We start from the raw sequence: 23,748 nt of genomic DNA on the forward strand, positions 1-23,748 counted from the left end.
ATCCAGCATCGAATGGCCTTGTGGAGAGGGGTCCAGATTTTAAATGCTGGGTTAAAAGAACACCCAGCAGCATCAATGGATACCAAACTCTCCCACTGAACTCAGGGCGAGTAGAGGGAGGAGGTGGAAAAGTAACAAGAAGCCCAATGCAGAGGCTGTGACAATGGTGGCCAGGAGAGGCAACTGGAGGCTGGTGAAAAGTTTTGGTAAAGAATTATGCAAATGGTTACCTGAATGGTTGCTTCCAGGGCCCTTTATTCTACAGAATATGCGTGGGTGAGGCCACCCTGAAAAAACATCTGCACCATGTGCGGGTCTCAAAATCACAATTTGTCTCTGGGCCAGCACTACCTAGCTGGTCAAGAACCGAGAACAGTCCACCCAATTGGCCAGCCCTGCCTGTCCGACGCCCAAAATGGACATCGCAGACAAAGCTGTGGCTATTCCTCTGCTACCCAATGAAAGGGCGAAAGAGAACTCCGGTGTTCATATTGTAAGAGACAGATGCCTGTTAATATATACTCCTTCCACGTCAGGTGCGGACTTGGACCGAGGCTGAAATATCGGAAGAGACCCATGAGGCGCATGAACTGTTGAGATTCCTTCTTATGTCCAAACCTATCAAAGGTGGAATGTTATATCCTACACCAGTTTTGACTTGGTTCAGAAACCTTCAGATATATTGTTTGAGCCTCGTGGATTGCAAAGGGGTGCCCCTTAATCCTAACCCAAAAAATTGTTAATTAGTGCACCTGTGTACTCTAATCAGGTTAATTTATGATACCAGCTGCTCCTCATGTGCACAAAATGTGAGAGTTTTGTCTTCCCATAACTTTATCCTCCTGACTGCAGCACTGACTCTCAAGATTCCCAATTCATTGCAGCATAGAGTTTCAGCAGAGGCACCTGCTCATCCTAAACAATAAGCTTGAAGTATGTTTCATATCTAGCCTTGAAGCAAAGCTGTTGTCTGAAGTTCCAGTCATATGCATCATGCCAGTGGTTCGACATTCTGGAGATTCAAATCCAGTATCGTGGAGAAGATGTGCGCATAACAACTGGTTAATCTTGATCTTCATGTAAAGAGATGTGACCTTGGGAGACAAACATTTTCTCCATTGAAAGATTAATGCAGGATGAAACCTTCCAACCCTGCAGTCCTTTACTCAGAGTCATTTCACAACTTGGCTCTGTCACTCAGATTCCAGAGAAATTTCTAACTTCCACAGGAGAGTTATGAAGCAGATCTGGTGAAAATATTTCTTTATGATTTTCTGCTTGCCACTATTACCCCATAGATAAAAAGCTGGGAACACATGATCACTGTATTCTTTCACATTCTTAAACAGCAATTCATTATCCACATCAAACTGAATATATGGGAAAGAAAAAGGAGAAAAACACCAGCAATAATGTTCCTTCAACAATGTTGCAGCAGTCATCCTGAATCATATTTATTACTTTTGCTTGTTGAAAGTGGATTCTGAATTTCAATAAGAAATGTGAACACAACCTTTATGATTCACTGAATCAGAAAAAGAACGAGAGGATAGTTGTCAAAGAACTTCTGTACATGAAGACTCAACTATGCTTAAGCAAAGAATAATTTATATCATACATAAGTAATGTAACATTTCCTCATGTTTTTAAGTACATATGTGAAACAGAAACGGCACAATGGCACAGTGGTCAGCATTCCTGTCTCACAGTGCCAGGGACTGGGGTCCAATTCCCGCCTTGGCTGACAGTCTGTGTAGAATTTGCAAGTTCTCCATGTGTCTGTATAGGTTTCCTTCAGGTGCTCTAGTTTACCCCCACAGCCCAAAGATGTGCATGTTAGGTGAACTGGCCACTCTAAATTTCCTCTTAGTGACCAAAGATGTGTAGGATAGGTGTATTAGCTATAGCAAGGTTACAGGGAAAGGGCAGAGGCTGGGTAGGATGCTCTTTCATAGAGTTGGTTGAAACTCAATTAGCCGGATGGCCTCTTTCTGTGCTGTAGGGATTCTATGATTCTATGAATGGATGCTCTCAAGTTAGTGGCAAAGAATTCCTTGAATTTAGAACATAGAACATAGAAAAACTACAGCACAAACAGGCCCTCCGGCCCACAAGTTGCACTGATGATATCCATACCTACTAGGCTTACCTATAACCCTCAATTCTATCAAGTTCCATGTACTCATCCAGAAGTCTCTTGAAAGACCCTATTGAATTTGCCTCCACCACCACCAATGGCAGCCGATTTCACTCACCCACCACCCTCTGAGTGAAAAACTTACCCCTGATATCTCCTCTGTACCTACTCCCCAGCACCTTAAACCTGTGTCCTCTCGTAGCAACCATTCCAGCCCTTGGAAAAAGCCTCTGAGAATCCACCCTATCTATACCTCTCAATATCTTATACACTTCTATCAGGTCACCTCTCATCCTTCGTCTCTCTAAGGAGAAAAGACTAAGCTCCCTCAACCTATCCTCATAATGCATGCCACCCAATCCAGGCAACATCCTTGTAAATCTCCTCTGCACCCTTTCAATAGGTTCCACAAGCTTCCTGTAATGAGGTGACCAGAACTGAGCACAGTATTCCAAAAGAGGTCTGACTAGGGTCTTACAAAGCTGTAACATTATCTCCCGGCTCCTAAGCTCAATCCCTCGATTGTTGAAGGCCAGTACACCATACGCCTTCTTAACCACATCCTCTACCTGCGGGGCTGATTTAACAGTCCTATGGACCCGGACCCCAAAGTCCTTCTGATCCTCTACATTGCTAAGAGTCTTACCCTTAATATTATACTCCTTCATCCCATTTGACCTGCCAAAATGGACAACCAAACATTTATCCAGGTTGAAGTCCATCTGCCACTTCTCCGCCCAGCCTTGCATCTTGTCTATGTCACGCTGCAATCTCTGACATCCCTCCAAACTATCTACAACACCACCAACCTTTGTGTCGTCACAAACTTACCAACCCACCCCTCCACTTCCTCATCCGGGTCATTTATGAGAAATTACAAACAGCAAGGGTCCCAGAACAGATCCCTGGGGCACTCCACTGGTGACCGACCTCCATGCAGAAAAAGATCCATCTACAACCACTGTCTCCTTCTGTGGGCAAGCCAGTTTTGGATCCACAAGGCAACAGCCCCTTGGATCCCATGCCCTCTCACTTTCTCAAGAAGACTTGCACGGGGGACCTTATCGAACACCTTGCTGAAGTCCATATAAATCACATCTACCGCTCTTCCCTTTGTCAATGTATTTTGTCACATTTTCAAATAACTCAACCAGGCTTGTAAGGCACGATCTGCCTTTGACAAAGCTGTGCTGACTACTATTGAGCGTACTAAACTTCTCTAAATGTTCATAAATCCTGTCCCTCAGAATCTTCTCCATCAACTTACCAACCACTGAGGTTAGACTCACGAGTCAGTAATTTCCTGGGCTATCCCTATTCCCTTTCTTGAATATAGGAACCACATTCGCAATCCTCCAATTCTCCGGAACCTCTCCCATCTCCATCGACGACGCAAAGGTCATCACCAGAGGTTCTGCAATCTCTTTCCTGGCCTCCCACAGGAACCTGAGGTACATCCCATCTGGTCCCAGCGATTTATCTATCTTGATGCTATTCAAAACTTCCAAAACATTCTCTTTCTTAATGTCCACATACTCAATCTATTCAGTCCGCCGCAAGCCTGCAGTACAACCACCCAGATCTTTTCCAACCGTGAATACCGAGGTAAAGTATTCATTAAGCACCTCTGCTATTTCTACCAATTCTGTATAAACTTTCCCACCTTCACATTTTACAGTTCCTATTCCTTCACATCTCATCCTTTTACTCTTCACATACTTGTAGAACGCCTTAGGGTTCTCCTTAATCTTACCGGCCACAGCCTTCTCATGACCTTTTCTGGCTCTCATAATTTCCTTCTTAAGTTCCTTCCTATAAGCCATATACTCCTCTAGATCCCTAACATCTCCTAGCTCTCTGAACCTTTTGTATGCTTTACTTTTCTTTTTGACTAGGTTCATTACAACTTTCGTGCATCACGGTTCCCGTAACCTACCAAAACCTCCCTGTCTCATCGGAACGTTGTCGTGCAGAACTCTAGACAATCATTCCTTGAAAATCTGCCACCTTACTTCGGTACTTTTTCCCGACAACACCTCCTTGCAACTTACTCGTCTAATCTCCTTCCTGATGGCTTCATATTTCCCCTTACTCCAGATAAACACTTTCCTAACTTGCCTGATCCTATCTCTTTCCAACGCTAGCGTAAAGGAGATAGAGTTATGATCATTATCCCCAAGGTGTTCTTCCAATGAGAGATCCAACACCTGTCCAGGTTCGTTAGCCAGTACCAATTTTAATGCCCGAAGATGATATGGAGGGGAATGCGGAGGACTGACTTTCAACTTAAACACTGCGCTCTCTGGTGGATGTAAAAGATCCTAAGGCATTATTTCAAAGACAGTAGGAATTATTATAGCATCATAACAACATAGAGAAAGGACATTTGGTTCATTGAAACCATGCCAGCTTTCTGTACAACAATTCTGCCAGTTCCAGTCCCTTACTCTATTCATGTAACCTGCATGTTTATTTCCTTCAAGTGTTTTTTCAATTTCCTTTTGAAATTGTTCATTGTCTCCGTTACCAGCACCTTCATGGGCAGTGAGTTTGAGTTCTCAATTGCTGCGTAAATTCACATCCCCTTGTATATTTAGCTCAAAACCTTAAATACTTGTCTCCTAGTCCTTGCACCATTAAGTTAAGGGGAACAACTTTCCTTCGTGTATTTTATCCAAAGTTGTCATAATCTTTTACACTTCCACCAAATTTTCCCTCAATCTCCTTTGTTCTGGAAAACTTGTAGCTAAATTCCACAAATCCTCTCCACATTGTCTTAACAGCCTTCAACATTTTTCCTGGAAAAGATGACCAGAAATGGATGTGATACTCTAGTTTTGACCTCACCAGAGCATTATGAAGGTTCAACATATGTTCTCTGCTACTTTACCCAATGCCTCTATTTACTAAGCCCAAGGTCCCATATGCTTTGCTAACTACTATCCAATATGTCCTTCCAACTTCAAAGATCTGTGCACATAAACCCTGCAGGTCGATCTGTCCCTGCACAATATTTAGATTATGCCATTAAGTCTATATTGCTTCTTCCTATCACTTCTACCAAATACATCACCTTCTCTGCATTAAGTTCCATCATGAGTGTCCATGCTGTCAAGTGGCATTATCCTCACTTATTGCCATGTCAACAGGTTTCAATCCATCAGTAAATTTTTAAATTTCAATCTTTATTCCATCATTCAAGTAATTTACAAATTAAAAGAGCAGTGGTCCTAACACTGAACCTGGGGAAAAATGGCTCCAAGAAACAGTTCAAGAAGGTGGCTCACCACCACTACTCAAGGACAATTAGGTACGGACAAAAAATGTTGGCTTCGCCAGGGATGCCCACATTCCATGAAAGAATGCAAATACTCTACTGTTTAACTGCCTAGTCTTATAAAAAGACAACCATTTATCACCACTTTGTTTTCTGTCCTTCAGTCAACTTTATAGCTAAGCTGATATGGACCCTCCTATTCCATGGACCTTAATTTTATTTATCAGCCTTTAACGTGGCATTCTGTCAAATGATTCCAGCGTCCTAGCCAATCATTCCCTAATTAGAATTGCCCAGATTATTTAGTCATCATATTGTTGTTTCTGGGAGCAAGTGAGAGTAGATTGGTTGCTTCATTACATTACAATAGCGGCTACATTTCAAAAGTATTGCATTGGCACCAAGTGTTTGGAACACGTTGAAGTTGTAAAAGGTGCTAAATAAATATCAGTTCTTTCATTCTTTCTTGTGCTATAATTAGCTACTGCGCAAGAAAATAATTTTAAGCATAAAAATTGGTTCCAACATTTACCACAAGCTTCTAAACAGCAAAGTAGATAAACTACATGACTCAATTCACTATTCGCTTCACTGAGTAACTCTGTTTCCTGTAGGAAGTGCCTTTTGTTTCATAAAACTTTGAAGCTCTGTGTAGTAGGTTATAACACATTTATCAGTTATGGGCAATTCTGCACCATTATTTGATCAGCCAAATAAAATATAGATTTAATTTTGGGAAAAAATGATACAGGGTGCAGCTACCATTAAATAATATCTGATTATTATTGTACTAGTACTGATTGCTGTTTTGCTCTTGTCTCAGTAAAGTCTTAGATTAATTAAATTTGGCACAGCTACTGAAAGTTAAAATGAATCTGGAATAATTTATCATCAAGTCCAGAATTCAGGTAATTATTACTTAATTGACAAATACTTTGACTTTACAAATGTAGATATGAACAGATTTTATCTTAAATGTTCATAGTTTGTGTCAAAATTAAACAAACAAACCTGAATTTTCCCAAACTTATTTTCAGACTTTTTAAATTCATGCATGGGATGTGGGCATCACTGGCTAGGCCAGCATTTATTGCTCATCCCCAGACTGGAGGGAGAAAAGATGATCAGAATTTCAAAAAAGGTGGACACATAAATATTTGAACACAGACTAATCTCAGTCTAAGAAACACTCTCTTTGGGTCACAATTCTTAGGATATTCCATTTTAGCTGCATGGTGAAACAGTAATAGTATCCATCAAACATTTGTACATTCATCCTCTTAAGTCTCTAAGAACTTGCCTTGTGCCTCAGCAGAGGTCCCATTTATTTTGTCCAACAAAACATATAATCACTGCAGTAAATTGTGCAAATCCTCACAAATACAAAGTTAGATCCTGAAATGGAACAGAGCTTTTCTTCAGTTAAGTTCTTAAGAAAATCTCTTCAGTCAGGTGACTGTTCCAGAGGTCTGTGGGAAATATGTGCATGATTAACTGACTGAAGTCAACACTCCACGATCCTAAACTTCATTATGCACAATTGCAGCAGAGTTTAGTGATCTGAAAATTGTGAAGCTTAGCTAAACAATACAAATAATGTGATTTGACAGATGAAAATCTTCTGAAGTGCTGTGTCTCAATGACAAATGACAACAGAAACCTACTCCTGTGAGGATAAAGAAAGAAAGACTAGCATTTATGTATCACATTTTGTAAGCTCAGGATATCCCCAAGTGTTTTAGAGTCAATAAAGTAAGTGTAGTCACAGTTTTGTAATGTGGGAAACAAAACAGACAATTTGCACACAGCAAGCTCCACAGACAACAATAAGATAAATCATAAAATCATCTGCTCTGTTTGTCGGTTGGGGATTAAATGTTTAGCCCAACAACAGGAAAAATCTGAAGCTCTGTTTCAAATAATGCCAAAGAATCTTTCACTATTATTTGAGAACATCTGGGGCCTCATTTTAATGTCTGGAACACTGCACCTCCAACATCGTCTTAGTATTGCAAAGATGTGCTAAAAATTTTTTTAAAGGTTTGTTTTAAGTTGTTTTAAAAGATTTTAATTATATTGAACACAAGAAATACCATCACATCTAAAAACTTATGGAAAAAGCTTAGATATCAGGGAACCTACTTGTAATTATCATCTTCAACGAATTTCTGAAGTTCTTCAATATATCTTGCCGAGTTCAAATATTTCTGAACATGAGGAAGCAGCGGAATATCTAAAGAAAATAAAACGGATCAAAGAGGAAATATTCATTTAGTTTCGTATCTAGTTAAGAGATTAAAATTGTGGAATGCGTTTGCTTACCATAATCGCAGGACTGCTGAAGATCTGAAATGATTCTCAAAATATTGTTCATGAGATTTGATCTTTGTTCACTCTCAATGATGCTGTGTGTGGATGGGTACGCTGAGTCAATGTATGTCAAGTCAGACAAATAAATGCCTGTAAAACAGAAAAGAAAAGCATGATGAAAGGGAGGCAAAAGAGTCTAAAAATTGTAATAGCCTTAAAAGAATGAAATGTTGGAAAAATTATGGAATTGATTCATACATTAAGTAAAACTTTACACTTCAAAACTGACTTGTGAGAAACTGCTCATTTTATGCATTGGAAGACTTCTTAATAAGTATTTTGAAATATCCAAACATTTGCAACCTGTAGCTGATTGCATGGTCAAATCTTCTTTAATAACCTAACAAATCATTTTTTTAAGAATGGGGGATACTTGTGGAAATTTATTATCCATGATGGTAGATGATGATGGGTAGCTCTCTGGAAACAATTGCCTCCACAATACAGTACAATACAGAGGTCGACAGCAACTTGATCAGCTGGATGTGCCAAGTTATTTCTTTGAAAGAACACTATTGAATCAGTTTGGCTGTTAAGACAATCTGACAGATTTTATAGCAATTTTATTGAATTTATTTAATTTACTGATTTTATTTTCACAACTAGCCTTGGTGCAACTGAATACATGACTGGGTTATCAGTCTTACACCATAACCAAGTCATTACTACACCCATACTCATGATGAAAATTCAGAAAAAATTCTACAGGTTACTAGAAAAATTGGGAAGTCAATTCACAATATTCTCAATTCCACTGCAGACAGATGAAGTCAAGGCGGGTTCCCCAAAAAGGCCAACAAAGCCAATCTCAGATTACTTTATTGGAAACAGAAAATAGGAGCAGGTGTTGGCTATTCAGCCATTTGAGTCTGCTGTGTCATGATAATGACTGATCCTCTATCTCAAAGCCATACTCCCATTCTCTCCCCTTTTGACACCTTTTAGTCTAGAAATGTATTTACTTCATTCTTAAATATATTCAGTGACTTGGCCTTAACAGTCTTCTGTGGTAGACAATTCCATAGGTTCACCACTCTCCTCATGTTTCTCCTCATCTCAATTCTAAATGGTGTACCCTGTATCCTAAGACTGTGACTCCTTTTTTCTAGTCCCCAGCCCTGCCCCCAGCTAGAAGAAACAACATCCCTGCATCCAGTCTGTTCAGCCCTCAGAATTTTACTCAGAGATTCCTTCTAATTCTTCTAAATTCCAATGATTAAAGGCACAGTTGATGCAATCTCTCCTCATTCAACAAACGTGTCATCCCAGGAATCAGTCTGGTGAACTTTTGCTGCATTCCCTGTATGGCAAGTACATTCTTTCTTAGAAACGGAGAACAAACTGCACACAATGCTTCAGGTGGTCACGCCAAGGCTCTATAGTATTGATGTGAAGACACCGGCGTTGGACTGGGGTAAACACAGTAAGAAGTCTCACAACACCAGGTTAAAGTCCAATAGGTTTATTTGATAGTAAACGCCACAACCTTTTGGAACGCTGTTCCTTTGTCAGGTGGGTGGAAAGTTCTGATCAGAAACAGGGCAAATAAAGGCACACACAGTTTACAAAATACTGATTAGAATGCAAGCCTTTACAGCTAATCTGCTAATCAAGTCTCAAAGGTGCAGACAATGTGAGTGGAGATAGCATTAAGCATAGGTTAAAGAGATGTGTATTGTCTCCAGACAGGACAGTAAGTGAGATGTTGCAAGTTCAGGCAAGTCGTGGGGGTTACAGATAGCGTGACATGAACCCAAGATCCCGGTTGAGGCCAACCTCATGTGTGCAAAACTTGGCTCTCAGTCTCTGCTCAGTGACTCTGCACTGTGTGTCATGAAGGCTGCCTTGGAGAACATTTGCCCGAAGATCTGAGGCCGAATGCCTGTGACCGCTGAAGTGTTCCCCAATAGGGAGGGAACAGTCTTACCTGGTGATTGTCGAGCGGTGATCATTCATCCATTGTCGTAGTGTCTGCGTGGTCTCCCCAGTGTACCATGCTTCGGGACATCCTTTCTTGCAGCGTATTAGATAGACAAGTTGGCTGAGTTGCAAGAGTATGTGCCATATACCTGGTGGATGGTGTTCTCATGTGAGATGATGTCATCCATATCGATGATCTGGCATATCTTGCAGAGGTTGCTGTGGTAGGAAAGGATGTCCCGAAGCATGGTACATTGGGGAGACCATGCAGACGTTATGACAATGGATGAATGAACACCGCTCAACAATCACCAGGCAAGACTGTTCTCTCCCTACTGGGGAACACTTCAGCGGTCACAGGCATTTGGCCTCTGATCTTCGGGTAAACATTCTCCAAGGCGGCCTTCACGACACACGACAGCGCAGAGTCACTGAGCAGAGACTGATAACCAAGCTCCGCACACGAGGGCGGCTTCAACCCGGATCTTGCATTCATGTCACACTATCTGTAACCCCCACGACTTGCCTGAACTTACAACATTTCACTTACTGTCTTGTCTGGAGACAATACACATCTCTTTAACCTATGCTTAATGCTATCCCCACTCACACATTCTGCCCCTTTAAGACTTGAATAGCAGATTAGCTGTAAAGACTTGCATTCTAATTAGTATTCTGTAAACTGTGTGTGCCTTTATATGCCCTGTTTCTGATCAGAATTTTAAACTCACCTGACGAACGAACAGTGTTCCGAAAGCTTGTGGCATTTACTATCAAATAAACCTGTTGGACTTTAACCTGGTATTGAGAGACTTTTTACAGTTGTAGTTAGGCATTCTTTTTCCTGTACACAAGTCCTCTTCCAATGAAGGACATTCTTCTTCCTCTCTCATGCAGCAAAGCCGCCTGTGCCACAGGTTTGGTTCTGGCTGCGCTTCCAGAAGAACCATTGCTTCCAAAACGGGAAACTGATTTGCAAACAAGATAGACTTGGGCTGTCTGAAATACCTTATCTGGCTCTCTTAGACTACCTGAAGATTACTCATTCCCTCTCTGGCTACATATGTCTAGCCTGACGTTAGTGGTGAGGAAGGCAGCCTGACGTCAGTGGTGGGAAAGCTGTGGGAGAAGATATCGAGGGATATATGTACATTTGGAAGAAAATGGACTTGTAAGTGACAGGCAGCACAGTTTTGTACAGGGAAGGTCATGTCTCATCAACTTGATAGAGTTTTTCAAGAGGTGACAAAGATGATTGATGAGGGAAGGGCTGTGGATGTAGTATATGGACTTTAGTAAGGCGTTTGACAAAGTCCCACATGGCATACTTTTACAAAAACTAAAATCACATGTGATTCGGGGTGGGCTAGCTTGATAGATGGAGAACTGGCTTGATCATTGGAGACAGAGAGTAGTAGTGGAACGGTGTTTTTCAGAGTGGAGATTGTAGCTAGTGGTGTTCCACAGGGATCAGTGCTGAGACCTCTGTTGTTTGTAGTATATATAAATGATCTGGATGAAAATGTGGGAGATCTGATAAGTAAGTTTGTAGATGACATGTAGATTGGTGGAGTGCTGGGGATCGTCAGAGGATATGACAAGGTGTAAATGGATTGGAGACTTGGGCACAGAAATGGCAGATGGAGTTTAATCCAGACAAATGCGAGATGATGCATTTTGGAGGGTCAAATTTTGTATGAATTATACAGATAAATAGCAGAACACGGATCTATGCATCAATCCACAGTTCCCTAAAGGTGATAACACAGGTGGTCAAGGTGATTAAGAAGGTGTATGGCATGTTTGCCTTCATCAGCCAGGGCATTGAGTAGAAAAGTTGGGAACACACGTTGCCGCTATATAAAACCTTGGTTAGGCCGCATTTGGAGTATTGTCTGCAGCTCTGCTTACCATACTACCAGAAGGAAGTGGAAGCTTTGGAGAGAGTGCAAAGAATGCTCAGCGGGAGGGTGAGGGTGTTGGCTATGAGGAACGATTGAATAAACTAGGAATGTTTTCACTGGAAAGATGGAGGCTGAGGGGAGACCAGATACAGCCTACAAAATTATGAGAGGCATAGACAGAATGGATACTCAGAGGCTTTTTCCAAGGATGGAAGTGTCAATTACAAGAAGACATAGGTTCAACAAATTCAGGGAGGGAATAGAGGGATAAAGACCGAGTAAGGGCAGAAGGATTTTTCTTTAGTTAGGACATCATGATAGGCACAGGCTTGGAGGGCCGAAACTGTACTTCTCTTTGTTCTACTGTGCCATGTGACCACCTCCCTAAACTACCCATGCGGTCCTCTGCCATGCTGATGCACAACAGTGTCTTCAATCACTGCTCAAGTTCCAAAACTTGAAGCCAAGCTTGTGCAGCTGGTGACACTTCCTAATGATATCTAGGACATATAATGGATACATCCACAACTTCACACGTAACCATAAGATGTACACTCCACTTGGCTGAGTGTCCCTCCTGTCTAGTGGGTACTGTCAGCTGGCACTGCCAGGGCCTAGGCATATCCCCATCTGCCCCCACCGTCCTGGGGAGACCTCAATGGCCTCTGTCCCCACCAGCAAGGTCAACATGCCTGGTCCCCGTTAATGGGGACCAGTTTTAATCCCCGCCAGTGGGAACCTCTCCTGGTACAGGCAGAAATATTAGTGATACTGAAATTGGAATTTCAATATGGTAATCAGCCTTGCGCTGTTTTCTGGCGCAAGGCTGATTATGCCATAAAAAATGGCCCGGGATAGTTGCGATCGGCATCCAGCTACAGCCTACCTCTGTCCCCGCTGACATACCCTGGCCCGCTGTGGTACTCAAGCAGCACAGCAGGCCAGGAAAATCATGAATGCCCACTATCTTGAATGTGGGCAAATTGGACGGAAAAGAAGGAATCAAGTTTATCTGATTCACATACAGCTTTTCTACAAGCAAGCTCCATTCCTCTTCAAAATATCAGATGTAATACCTACTTGATAAACTTGCTTACTGTCAGTCAGGTACTGACAATCAACAAAGGGACTTGAAGGTAGCCCCAAGGACCTCTTTTGTTCTGGGTCCATGTTGTTCATCCTGCTTGATGTTTCAAAACTTGGGGTGTGGCCTCTGGGCACAAAAAGATAAATGTATGACTGTTCCTACACCACAGGGATTGCAGTAGTTCAAGAAGGCAGCTCACTACCACCTCTCAAAAAATTAAGGATGGGCAACAAATGCTGGTCTAGCTAGTGATACCCACATCCTGTAAATGAATGAAAAAAACTTATAGAACAAGTGTAGGAAAAGCATTTTAAAATTGGTGTTTCCTGCAGTATAGTTTCTACTTTTTCTACAGAAATATTTAGTAATTTGTCTTACAGGTTAATATGCAGCAAAAGTATCTCCACGTATTCATTTTTTGAAAGGGCCTAAAGCCTGATGAAGTCATGATGTCTAGTGATATTCTGATGAAATTCTTTATTCAAGCATTAGATCAAAATTCAGAAGACGATACATGAACAAAAAAAAACAAAATTTAAGTTTTAAATTTTGCTTTGTGCAAAAAGGAGTTAGTGATATATACCAACAGGTTACCATATTGTATGTTTTTGTAAGGTAACAAAAATCCATGTGTATCAAAGGTCACTTTTTTTCATTTTGAAAACAGTATTATACATACAAGAACAGCAGCAATAACAAGGACAGAAGTGAAAGTAGAACTTGCCAGAATAGATGACACTGCATCTCTTCATTTCCCAAATCATCACTTATCAAAATTGACAGGCATTTCTTGAATATTTCATTTCTATTATTCATAGGAATTCTAAATTCAGAACTTTATTTTCTATCAAAAATAAAGAACTTTTTCTCTTCAATAAAAATATACCTTTATTTTCTTATTAAAGAAAGTTTGCTAATCCTAATTCTTCCAATTAAGTAGTTGAAGGAAAACAACACATCATATAATATATTTTCTTCTTAAGCCTTTTAGAGTACATTCTGATCATGTAATCATTTTACTCTAACTGGCAGCCAACAAATGAAAGATCTATAAATTGGTTTGCTTGCATTAAGTGACCAGATCTAAGATTATTAGGGACATGAATGATTTTCCATCTATCAGATTTGATAGAGCAATATACACAAAACCAGTGTTCAGTCAGTTGCAAGCTTTTAGGGTCTGAAAAGTCTATGCCACTGAATGAATTAAAACACACTCTACCAAACTAAAAATGAGAATTGTCGATCACTGTAGATTATGTCTGAATCTAATGGTAAATTGTTGCAGTTAGTGACATTTGGCTCAGTCAATTTAAAGGATAATTAGCTTCTTATGATTTGGACGCAAGAAATGTTATGAAATACTTAATGCCCCTTTATCTGTGAAAGCAGTTAAAGTTTGATGCTACATTTAGATTTAGAAACAGCATATTCCAAATAACACAACAATTTGCAATTTGCAAATTTCACTGATCTCTCTAATTGGACCCAGTGTAAAGCTAAAACAAATTAATCTAAAATAATAGATAATTTATAAGAATATACCAAATTCAGGCAAGAATATAGAAATGGGTAGAAATAGAAAATAGATGAGACTACTGCAATCCATATTACTCATATTCATTTGAAAATGAAGAAACACCACTGCATCTTTCATATTCCCTGATCACATTAGGACCAGCAAATTTCATTACTGCCATTTCTCCCAATTTTGAAGTTTGTAAAGCATTCATATCAAATTTAGAAAAAGCTGCAGCATGTTTTTTTCTTCACTATAGTGAATTATTCACTATAGTAATTAGAATTTGAACTGCAAATTCAAAGAAGAACGAATGGGAGGGACCATTATTACTTTCATGTTAGTTTTTATACTAGGACCGTAAGTTATGGAACTAACAAATAAATAATGCAGTTTTTAATCTCAGCAACAAATAGCAAACATTAAAACATGCTTTTTACTGCAGGTAAAGTTTTAAGCTTTAGTTGTCATAAACACAGTCAAGTTGCTTCATGCAGCTTCTCAAATTTTTCAACTCACCAACTTTTGCACTGTTGATGAAAGAAATTACCTAGCTTCACAGAAAAAATATTTTACTGAATGTTTGTCTTGTTTTAGTCAGTTAGTTAAAAACATGTTCTTCTTTCCCTCATTGTCAATTTTTTCAAATCTCTTTCCATGGGACTGGACATATTCTGTACCTTCCCAAGGATGCCTAAAAGACTATGATTGGACATTGCCAGCAAGCCCAGTTATGTCTCTGCACAACATGCTTAACCATGCAATTCCAACAAGTTACCAAAGCAGAAAATAGCTTGCTAGCATTATCTACGATTCTTACAAAACAATAAAGCTTGAAGAGGAGAAAGTGAACAGTAGTTGCTATCTCATTAAATCTTTACATATATACTAATGATTAGCTTGGCAGTGACATTGCAGTGACCAATGTCCTGTTGTCGTCTTAGGAAAGCCAGAAAAAGAGTGCACGGTCCTGTACAAAAGTGAAAAAAATGAATTACATTATAGTGAAACTGATGAAGTCAATACAGTCACAGAAACAAGCCATATGAATGTCTACGATCCTAATATTTTGATCTCTTTAATATTGCACATACTGCCATAGAAAATATGAACCCTCCAATTCCTTCTTGTACTGCATTATTAAAGGCTAAGCTAACCATTACTTTCAACAATGAGTACATATGCTATGGGCTCTTCAAGGAAAGTCATTCCAGGCACTGGGAAAAGTGCCAGTTACGTTGGTTTCTGAAATGTTATAAATATCACAAGAAATATGGTTGAGAAATTCTACCTCTTCCCACTTAATGATTTTCCAATATGGCTTCCCTGTCTGCCAGAATATAAAGTGAGCTCAGTTTAGTTCCATATCACTGCCAACACCAAATAAATAAAACTTTCCAAAATGTCTCACTTTAATAACCAGAAACAAAGCTTCACTTTACAAGGATATAAAGTTGAAACTGCTGCGTAACAGGTAATAAATTAGAAAAAAAGCAACATGACTGCAAGTTGATAAAACTACTTTGCAAGGGTCATTTTTGGTTGGAAGTTTTTAAGGGAACTTGAAAATGTTTTGTTGTGTGGCTGGGGTCTAGATGTAGGGTTTTTATGGATTATCTATTCTCCCAAAGTTGCTGTTCATGTCTACAGTTTTACAAAACCATTGCTCTAAATTTACAGCAGATATTTACACATTTGGACCTCGACACAAGGTCAGAGTTTCTCCTCTTTCAGATTACTCTTACTTCTCAGTCATGTGATCTGACATCATTATTATATTGGCATCCTGTTTGTTTTTAATGTTAACCCTTTACACTGCATTCCAATCCCCCGCCCCAAGTCTTTATCCTATCACATTTCTGTTCTCCTTCTTGTCCTTCTAATGTCTCAAGACTTCAAAGGATGAATATCTAAGGTGCTTTTGCCATTCTCCCTGATCTCATTTTGAGGTGTAGGAGATTCTGTCAGTTTGAATGTTCTTCTCCTGGATGGCTGTGGAGTCCTTCTTCTTCATGAGGATCTGAGTATTAAGTCCAAGTTTTTATTGGTTTTCTCTGCAAGGATGGTAAGGCTCTGCAGTTTCTCCTTATGATGCTCTAATCTGTCTCAATCCAAAATGACCTTGGTTATGGACTTTTTTCCAGTAATCTCACCTTCCCTCTGTTGGACGTGGACCCAGACTATCTCTCTTGGCTTCAGCATTGTTAACTTCTGTGACTCCAATTCTGAGCCTGGATGTTTCTCTGCTCTTTCTTCATGCTTTTTTACCCTCTTGTGGACAGTTGGTGATAATTGGAATTGAGTTTTTGTGTTAGATTTGGAAAATGTGCTCTTCATTTCCTACCCATTAGTAACTCTGATGGTGTGGAACCATTTTGGAGTGATGATATCCAATACCTCAGAAAGGCTAAATTAAGGGTTTTGTTTCTCTTCAATAAATTTTTGAAGGTTCAGACCAGTGTTTCCATTCATATGATGATAGCAAGGTGAACTGATTGCATAAAATAAGTCATATTCATTTGCGAAATTATGTTGCGGCCGACCGTCAGACATGATGATGGCTAGATGTCATATGTTCCATACAATCTCTTCACTGCGTCTGCTGCGATACTATGCAATCTGTGTGAGGATATTTTGGGGAGGGTTCTATATTTCTAGATTGGCAGGGGGATGTGAAGCTAAATTTGGAGAGAGGAAAAAAAAAACTGGAAGTAAGAAGTAAAGAAGTATTAACTGATAAAGAGGATATATCAACAAATATTATCAAGGTAAATCGAATACTTGGAGAGTTTGACAGAACCACAACAGAAAATAGTAAGTCATTAGATGGGATCAGAATAATGGGGAAAAGTAAAAAAAACACATGATGAATGCAGAAATTGTGGTTAATAGGTTTGTTGAATAACAGGCACAGATTGACAAATGGTACGACGGTAATATTGCTATAATGGAGAGCTGGCTTAAAGAAAAGCAGGAATGGATGTTTAATGTTCCTGCATACAAGATGTTTAGCAGAGTGACATAAGGAAAAAAAAAATGGGTGTGGGGTCTGGGGTTTATTGATATAAGATATTCTTTCACTACTAACGAGAGAGGATGTTCCAGAGGGGTCAAGGATGAAATCTCTCTAGCTAGAGGTACAGATTGAAAATGGTGCAATAACATTGATCAGTATAATATAGACCCCCAGCTGGTGGAAAGGATGTAGACAATTTTGCAAAGAAATCACAGAGAGAGATGCTATAATGGGGGACTTCAATCATCCAAACATAATCTGGGATAGGAATAATGTAAAGGGACAAAAAGGACTTGAGTTCCTGGAATGCGTTCAAGATTATGTTCTGTAGCAGTATGTTTCTGATCCAGTGAGAGGGTAGGCACTATTGAACCTGGTTCTGGGGAATTAATTGGGTCAGGTGGATCAAATAGCAGTGGGAGAGCATTTAATGGACAGTGACCATTGCATCATAAGGTTCAAGTTTGCCATGAAAAAGGACAAGCAGCAATCCAGAGTAGGGATAAATAATTGGGGGAAAAGGCAGCTTCGATGGTTGAACAAAAGGCTACCTTAAAAAAAACGTATCGCAGGCAATGTCAAGGTATACTTCCTTGACAGGGACAGGTAAGATAAATAAGTCTAAATCACCCTAGATGACAAGGGAGGTGGAGGTGAAGATGAAAAAGAAGAAATGCACTAATGACAGGTAGAAAATACAACGGGGAATATAAAAGAACCTGCGGAGAAGTGAAAAACTAATACAAAAAGCAGGGAGGGGGCATTAAAAGAGATTGGCAGCTAACATAAAAGGGAATCCCCAGTTCTTCTACAAGCATCTAAATAATAAAAGGGTGCTAAAAGAAAGAATAGGGCTGATTCAAGAGGAAAAAAGGAGACTTGTATGTGGAAGTAAAAGAAATAATGGTGTATTAAACGATTACTTTGCATCAGTCTTTACAAAGGAAGAAGTTGATACCGAGGCCGAGGTGAGAAAGGAGGTAACTGGTACACTCAAGGAATTTACAATTGAGAAAAAGGAGGTGTTAGAAAAGCAGCCTTTACTTAAAATTGATAGTGTACCAGAGACCAGATGAGATGTTTCCAAGGATATTGAGGGAGTTGAATAGAAACTGCAGAGGCACTGCTGATAATTTTCCAGCCTTCCTTAAACACAGGGGTGGTGCTGGAGGACTGGAAAATTGTGAATGTTACACCCTTGTTTAAAAAGGGGGCAAGGATAATGCTGATAACTACAGACCAGTCAGATTGACTTCAGTGGTAGGGAAACTTATAGCAACTATTGTTTGGGACAAAATCAGTGTTCACTTAGACAGATGCAGGATAATTAAGGAAAGCCAGCAAGGATTAATTAAGGGAAAATCATGTCAAACTAACTGGCTGAGTTTTTTGCTGAGATAATAGAGAAGGTTTATAAGGCTAATGCTGTGGATCTGATGTGAATGAAATTTCAAAAGGCATTGGATGTTGTGTCACATAACAATCAAAGTTCTAACTCATGGAATAAAAGGAAAAGAAAGAACTTGGATAAGAAATTGGCTGAGTGACAGAAAATAAAGAGTAATGGTAAATGGCTGTAATTGTCAGATTGGAGGAAAATTGGTGTGGAGTTTCCCTGAAGTCAGTGTTAGGACCTTTGGTCTTCCTCATGTAGATTCACGACCAAGGCTGTGGTGTGTAGCATGATTTCAAAATTAATAGATGATATGAAGATTAGAAGCATCGTCAACCCTGCTGAGGATAGTCTTGAACTTCAAAATGACATAGGCATGTTGGTGGATTCAGAAGACAAATGACAAATGAAGTTTAATGCAGAAAAATGTGAGGTGGTTCATTTTGGCAGGAAGAATATGGAGATATAGTATAAAACGAAGGCAGAATTCTAAAGGGGGTGCAGTTGTATATGTACATAAATCATTTAAGATGGCAGAGTTTGTTGAGACAGCATATATTATTCTGGTTTCATTACTAGGGGCACTGAATACAAGAGTAAATAAGACGTGTATAATATACTAGATAGGCTTCATCTGGAGCACTTAGTTCTATATGCCAAAGAACTAAGGAAAGATGTGAAGGCGTGAGAGATAGTGTGCAAAGAAAATACACTGGATTCCAGGGATAAGCAAATGTAGCTAAGGGAATAGATTAGAACAGTTAGGTTTGTTCTCCAGGGAAAAAAGAAGGCTGAGAGAAGAAGTGATAGTGGTATCAAAACTCTGGTATGGGCAGAGTCGGTAGAGAGAAAATGTTCCCTATCAAGAGTACATGAAGAACTGGCGGTCACATATTCAAAATCATGGGCAAAATAGGTAGAAGTGATGTGAGGAACAATTTTTTCATCCAGAGGGTGTTCGGTGTCTGGAACAAACTTCCTGATGGGGTGGTGGAAAGAAGGTTTGATTGATGTATTCAAAAGGGAATTGGATTACTATCTGAAAAGAATGAACATGCAAGGTTATGGAGATAAAAAAGGAGATTAGGATTAGACAGAATGCTCTTGCATCAGTGCAGACTTAATGGATTGATTAGCTTCCTTCTGCACTATCAAGATTCTGTTTACTTCAATCCACCATTAAACACAATCAAAGGTTTTCCATTTAATTCAAGAGTCTATTTCCAAGTGCTCCCACAGCCTTGATGTAAAAATAGGTGATAGTGATTCATTTTGCTCTCGTCTGTTTAGAACGTTAGTAAGACACGGTGGCACGGTGGTTAGCACTGCTGCCTCACGGCTCCAAGGACCCGGGTTCGATTCCCAGCTTGGGTCACTGTCTGTGTGGAGTTTGCACATTCTTCCCGTGTCTGTGTGGGTTCCCTCTGGGTTCTCCGGTTTCCTCCCGCAGTCCAAAGCTGTGTGGGTTAGGTTGATTAGCCATTCTAAATTGCCTCTTAACATCCCAGAAAGTGTAGCTTAGAGGGATTAGCAGCGTAAATATGTGCAGTTATGGGGATAGGGCCTGGGTGGGATTGTTGTCAGTGTAGACTCCATGGGCTGAATGACCCCCTCTGCATTAGGGATTCTATGAAACACAATTGGAAATAATTTATTCTATTGAGCGAATAATGTCTGGCCACCAATCTGATTGCTGTGATCTTGCATGACATTTTGTTAGTCCTAGATGACCTCAGTTATGTCTTCGAAGAACATCAGGTGGAAGTGTTCTTGGTATGACTATTCTCTTGTTGAAGACTAGTAAGTCATAAACGACTGATAGGTGCACGTGCTGTTCAAAATATTGCCATAGTATCAGATTAGTGTGTACATAGACTGGCCATCCTTCCAAATAATATTTTCTGACTTGGAGCCATTCTTCATTTCATTGCTAAGCTTGTTTTCTTTTCTGCAAACGTCCTGCGATAGTTGGTATGTGCTAGGTCATTAAGTATGTGTATGCTTCAATGTCCTCAATCGTGTAAATCCTCTTTTTCAGTTCCTTCTCATGGCAGCATGTCTGCTGTTGTTTGATACTTGCCTTGCATAAACACTGTAATGGAGTCATACCTCATCAAACTTGATCTGAATTGTTGGATTCTGGGATTCCTCACAATTTCTTCCATGTTCAAAAGGGTGGCCGTGTCTTACAGTCTGCTTCTATTTTGAAACGTAATCCCATGACACAGTCTGAAAATGTTTCCCATGCCCGTGTTGCTGCAAATGCTTTCTTTTCTACTGTCATTCGTTCATAGAATAATCCTTAGCCTTGTTAGCCTTCTCCAAGTTCATTACCTCACACTTTTCCGGGTTGAATTCTATTTATTCTGGCCACTTGCAGTCTTATGCCATCCTCCTTACTGTCTACTATCCTTCTAATTTCCAAGTCATCCGTGAACTTCTTGATTATACCCCCTACATTTAAGTCCAAATCATGAATGTGCACAACAAATAGCAAGGGCCCCAGCACTGAGTCCTGCAGAACCCCACTGGAAACAGACTTCCTACCAGAAACATTGCCCTACTATCACCTTATGCTTCTCAGTTAATTTTGGATCCAACATGCCACTTTGTCTTGGATCTCATGGGCTCTTATTTTCTTCACCAGTCTGCCAGGAGACACTTTATCAAAAGCTTTGATAAAGTCCATATAGATCACATCAAATGCAGTGCCCTCATAACAATCCTGGTTATCTCCTTAAAAAATTTGATTAAATTTGTCAAATACAATCTTCGCTTAACAAATTCATGCTGACTATCCCTGATTACGAAGGAATGTAAGATAAAGAAGGAATGTAAGAAAAGGGATAACCAGCCGTGGATAACTAAGGAAATAAAGGAGAGAATCAAATTAAAAATCAATGCATACAGAGTGGCCAAAATTAGTGGGGAATTAGAAGATTGGGAAAGCTTTAAAAAACAATAAAGCAACTAAGAAACTAACAACTAAGAAAGCAATAAAGAAAGATACAATATGAAACTAAACTAGCACAAAATATAAAAACTGATAGTAAAAGTTTTTACAAATATATAAAAAGGGAAAGAGTGACTAAAGTAAATGTTGGACCCTTAGAAGACAAGAAGGGGGAATTAATAACGGGAAACGAGGAAATGGCCGAGGCCTTAAACAAGTTTTTTGAGTCGGTCTTCATGGTAGAGGACACAAATAGCTTACTGAAAATTGACGGTCGTGGGACTGTAGGGGGTGAGGACCTTAAAACGATTATTATTACTGAAGAGGTAATGCTTGGTAGGCTAATGGGACTAAAGGTAGACAAGTCCCTGGGCCCGGATGGAATGCATCCCAGGGTACTAAACGAAATGGCAGAAGTAATAGCAAATGCGTTAACTGTAATTTATCAAAATTCGCTGGACTCTGGGGAGGTGCCTGCTGATTGGAAAACAGTTAATATGGCGCCACGGTTTAAAAAAGGAGGTAGACCAAAGGCGGGGTAGCTTAACGTCCATAGTTGGGAAAATGCTGGAATCCATCATTAAAGAAGAAATAGCAGGACACCTGGAAAAAAATGGTTCAATCAAGCAGACGCAGCATGGAGTCATGAAGGGAAAGTTGTGTTTGACGAATTTACTGGATTTTTAATGAAGATGTAGTGAGTGCGGTTGACAGAGGGAAACCGGTGGATGTGGTGTTTTTAGATTTCCGGGGACGTTTGATAAGGTGCCTCACAAAAGGTTGCTGCAAAAAATTAAGGTACATGGAGTTGGGGGTAAAGTGCTAGTGTGGATTGAGGATTGGCTATCTAACAGGGAACAGAGAGTTGGAATAAATGGGTGCTTTTCCGGTTGGCAGTTGGTGACTAGTGGTGTGCCACAGGGATCGGTGCTGGGGCCTCAACTGTTTACCATATACATAGATGATCTGGAGGAGGGGACCAAGTGTAGGGTAACAAAGTTTGCTAATGACACAAAGATGAGTGGGAAAGCGAATTGCGCGGAGGACGCAGAAAGTCTGCAGAGAGATTTGGATAGGCTGTGAGTGGGTGAGGATCTGGCAGATGGAGTATAACGTTGGCAAGTGTAAGGATATCCACTTTGGAAGGAATAATAATAAAATGGACTATTATTTAAATGGTGAAAGATTACAACATGTTACTGTGCAGAGGGACCTGGGGGTCCTTGTGCATGAATTGCAAAAACTCAGTTTGCAGGTGCAGCAGGTGATCAAGAAGGCAAATGGAATGTCAGCTTTTATCGCGAGGGGGATGGAGTATAAAAGCAGGGAGGTCTTGCTGCAATTGTGCAAGGTACTGGTGAGGCTGCAACTAGAGTACTGTGTGCAATTTTGGTCCCCTTATTTGTGAAAGGGTATATTGGCCTTAGAGGGAGTGCAGAGAAGGTTCACCAGATTGATATCGGAGATGAGGGGGTTAGCTTATGAGGAGAGATTGAGTAGATTGGGCCAGTACTCGTTGGAGTTTAGAAGGCTGAAGGGGGATCTTATAGAGACATATAAGATAGTGAAGGACTAGACAGGGTGGAGGCAGAGAGATTATTTCCACTTAGAAAGGAAACAAGAACTAGAAGGCACAGCCTAAAGTAAGGGGAAGTCAATTTAGAACAGAGTTGAGGAGGAACTTCTTCTCTCAGAGGGTAGTGAATCTTTGGAATACTCTGCCCATTGAAGCAGTGGAGGCTACCTCGTTAAATGTGTTTAAGTCACAGGTAGAAAGGTTTCTGATCAATAAGGGAATTAAGGGTTATGGGGAGCAGGCAGGTAAGTGGAACTGAACCACTATCAGATCAGTCATGATCTTATTGAATGGCGAGGCAGGTTCGAGGGGCTAGATGGCCTACTTCTGGTCCTATTTCTTATGTTCTTAATCTGTGCAGATTAATCCAAGTCTCGAATTAATCCAAGTGCAGATATATTCCATCGCTCAGAATTCTTTCTGGTAATTTTCACACCAATGAGAGATTGGACTGACTGGCCTATAATATCTTGTTCTATCCCTACCTTCCTTTGTTAATAATGGGACAATATTAGCAGGTTGCCAGTCCTCTTACACCTCACCTGTGGCCAGAAAGGATCTGAAGATTCCTGCCGGCGCTCCTGATATCTCCTCAT

At 40.1% G+C, this 23,748-nt stretch overlaps 1 protein-coding gene across 3 annotated transcripts in view; it reads right to left on the minus strand.

The window, feature by feature from the left end:
* The window catches only part of ralgps2 (Ral GEF with PH domain and SH3 binding motif 2), a 359,688-nt gene that overhangs the window by 111,423 nt on the left and 224,517 nt on the right, over positions 1-23,748 (minus strand). For all 3 annotated transcript variants that reach the window (XM_080196004.1, XM_080196003.1, XM_080196005.1), the window contains exons 9-10: positions 7,737-7,874; positions 7,557-7,647 (exon numbers count right to left, since the gene is read on the minus strand). In XM_080196004.1, coding sequence (XP_080052130.1) covers positions 7,557-7,647; positions 7,737-7,874 — 229 coding nt within the window. The remainder of the gene's footprint in view (positions 1-7,556; positions 7,648-7,736; positions 7,875-23,748) is intronic.

This window comes from Carcharhinus amblyrhynchos, chromosome 9 (genome assembly GCF_965287045.1).
Source record: "Carcharhinus amblyrhynchos chromosome 9, sCarAmb.v2.hapA, whole genome shotgun sequence".
NCBI classification, from domain to species: domain Eukaryota; kingdom Metazoa; phylum Chordata; class Chondrichthyes; order Carcharhiniformes; family Carcharhinidae; genus Carcharhinus; species Carcharhinus amblyrhynchos.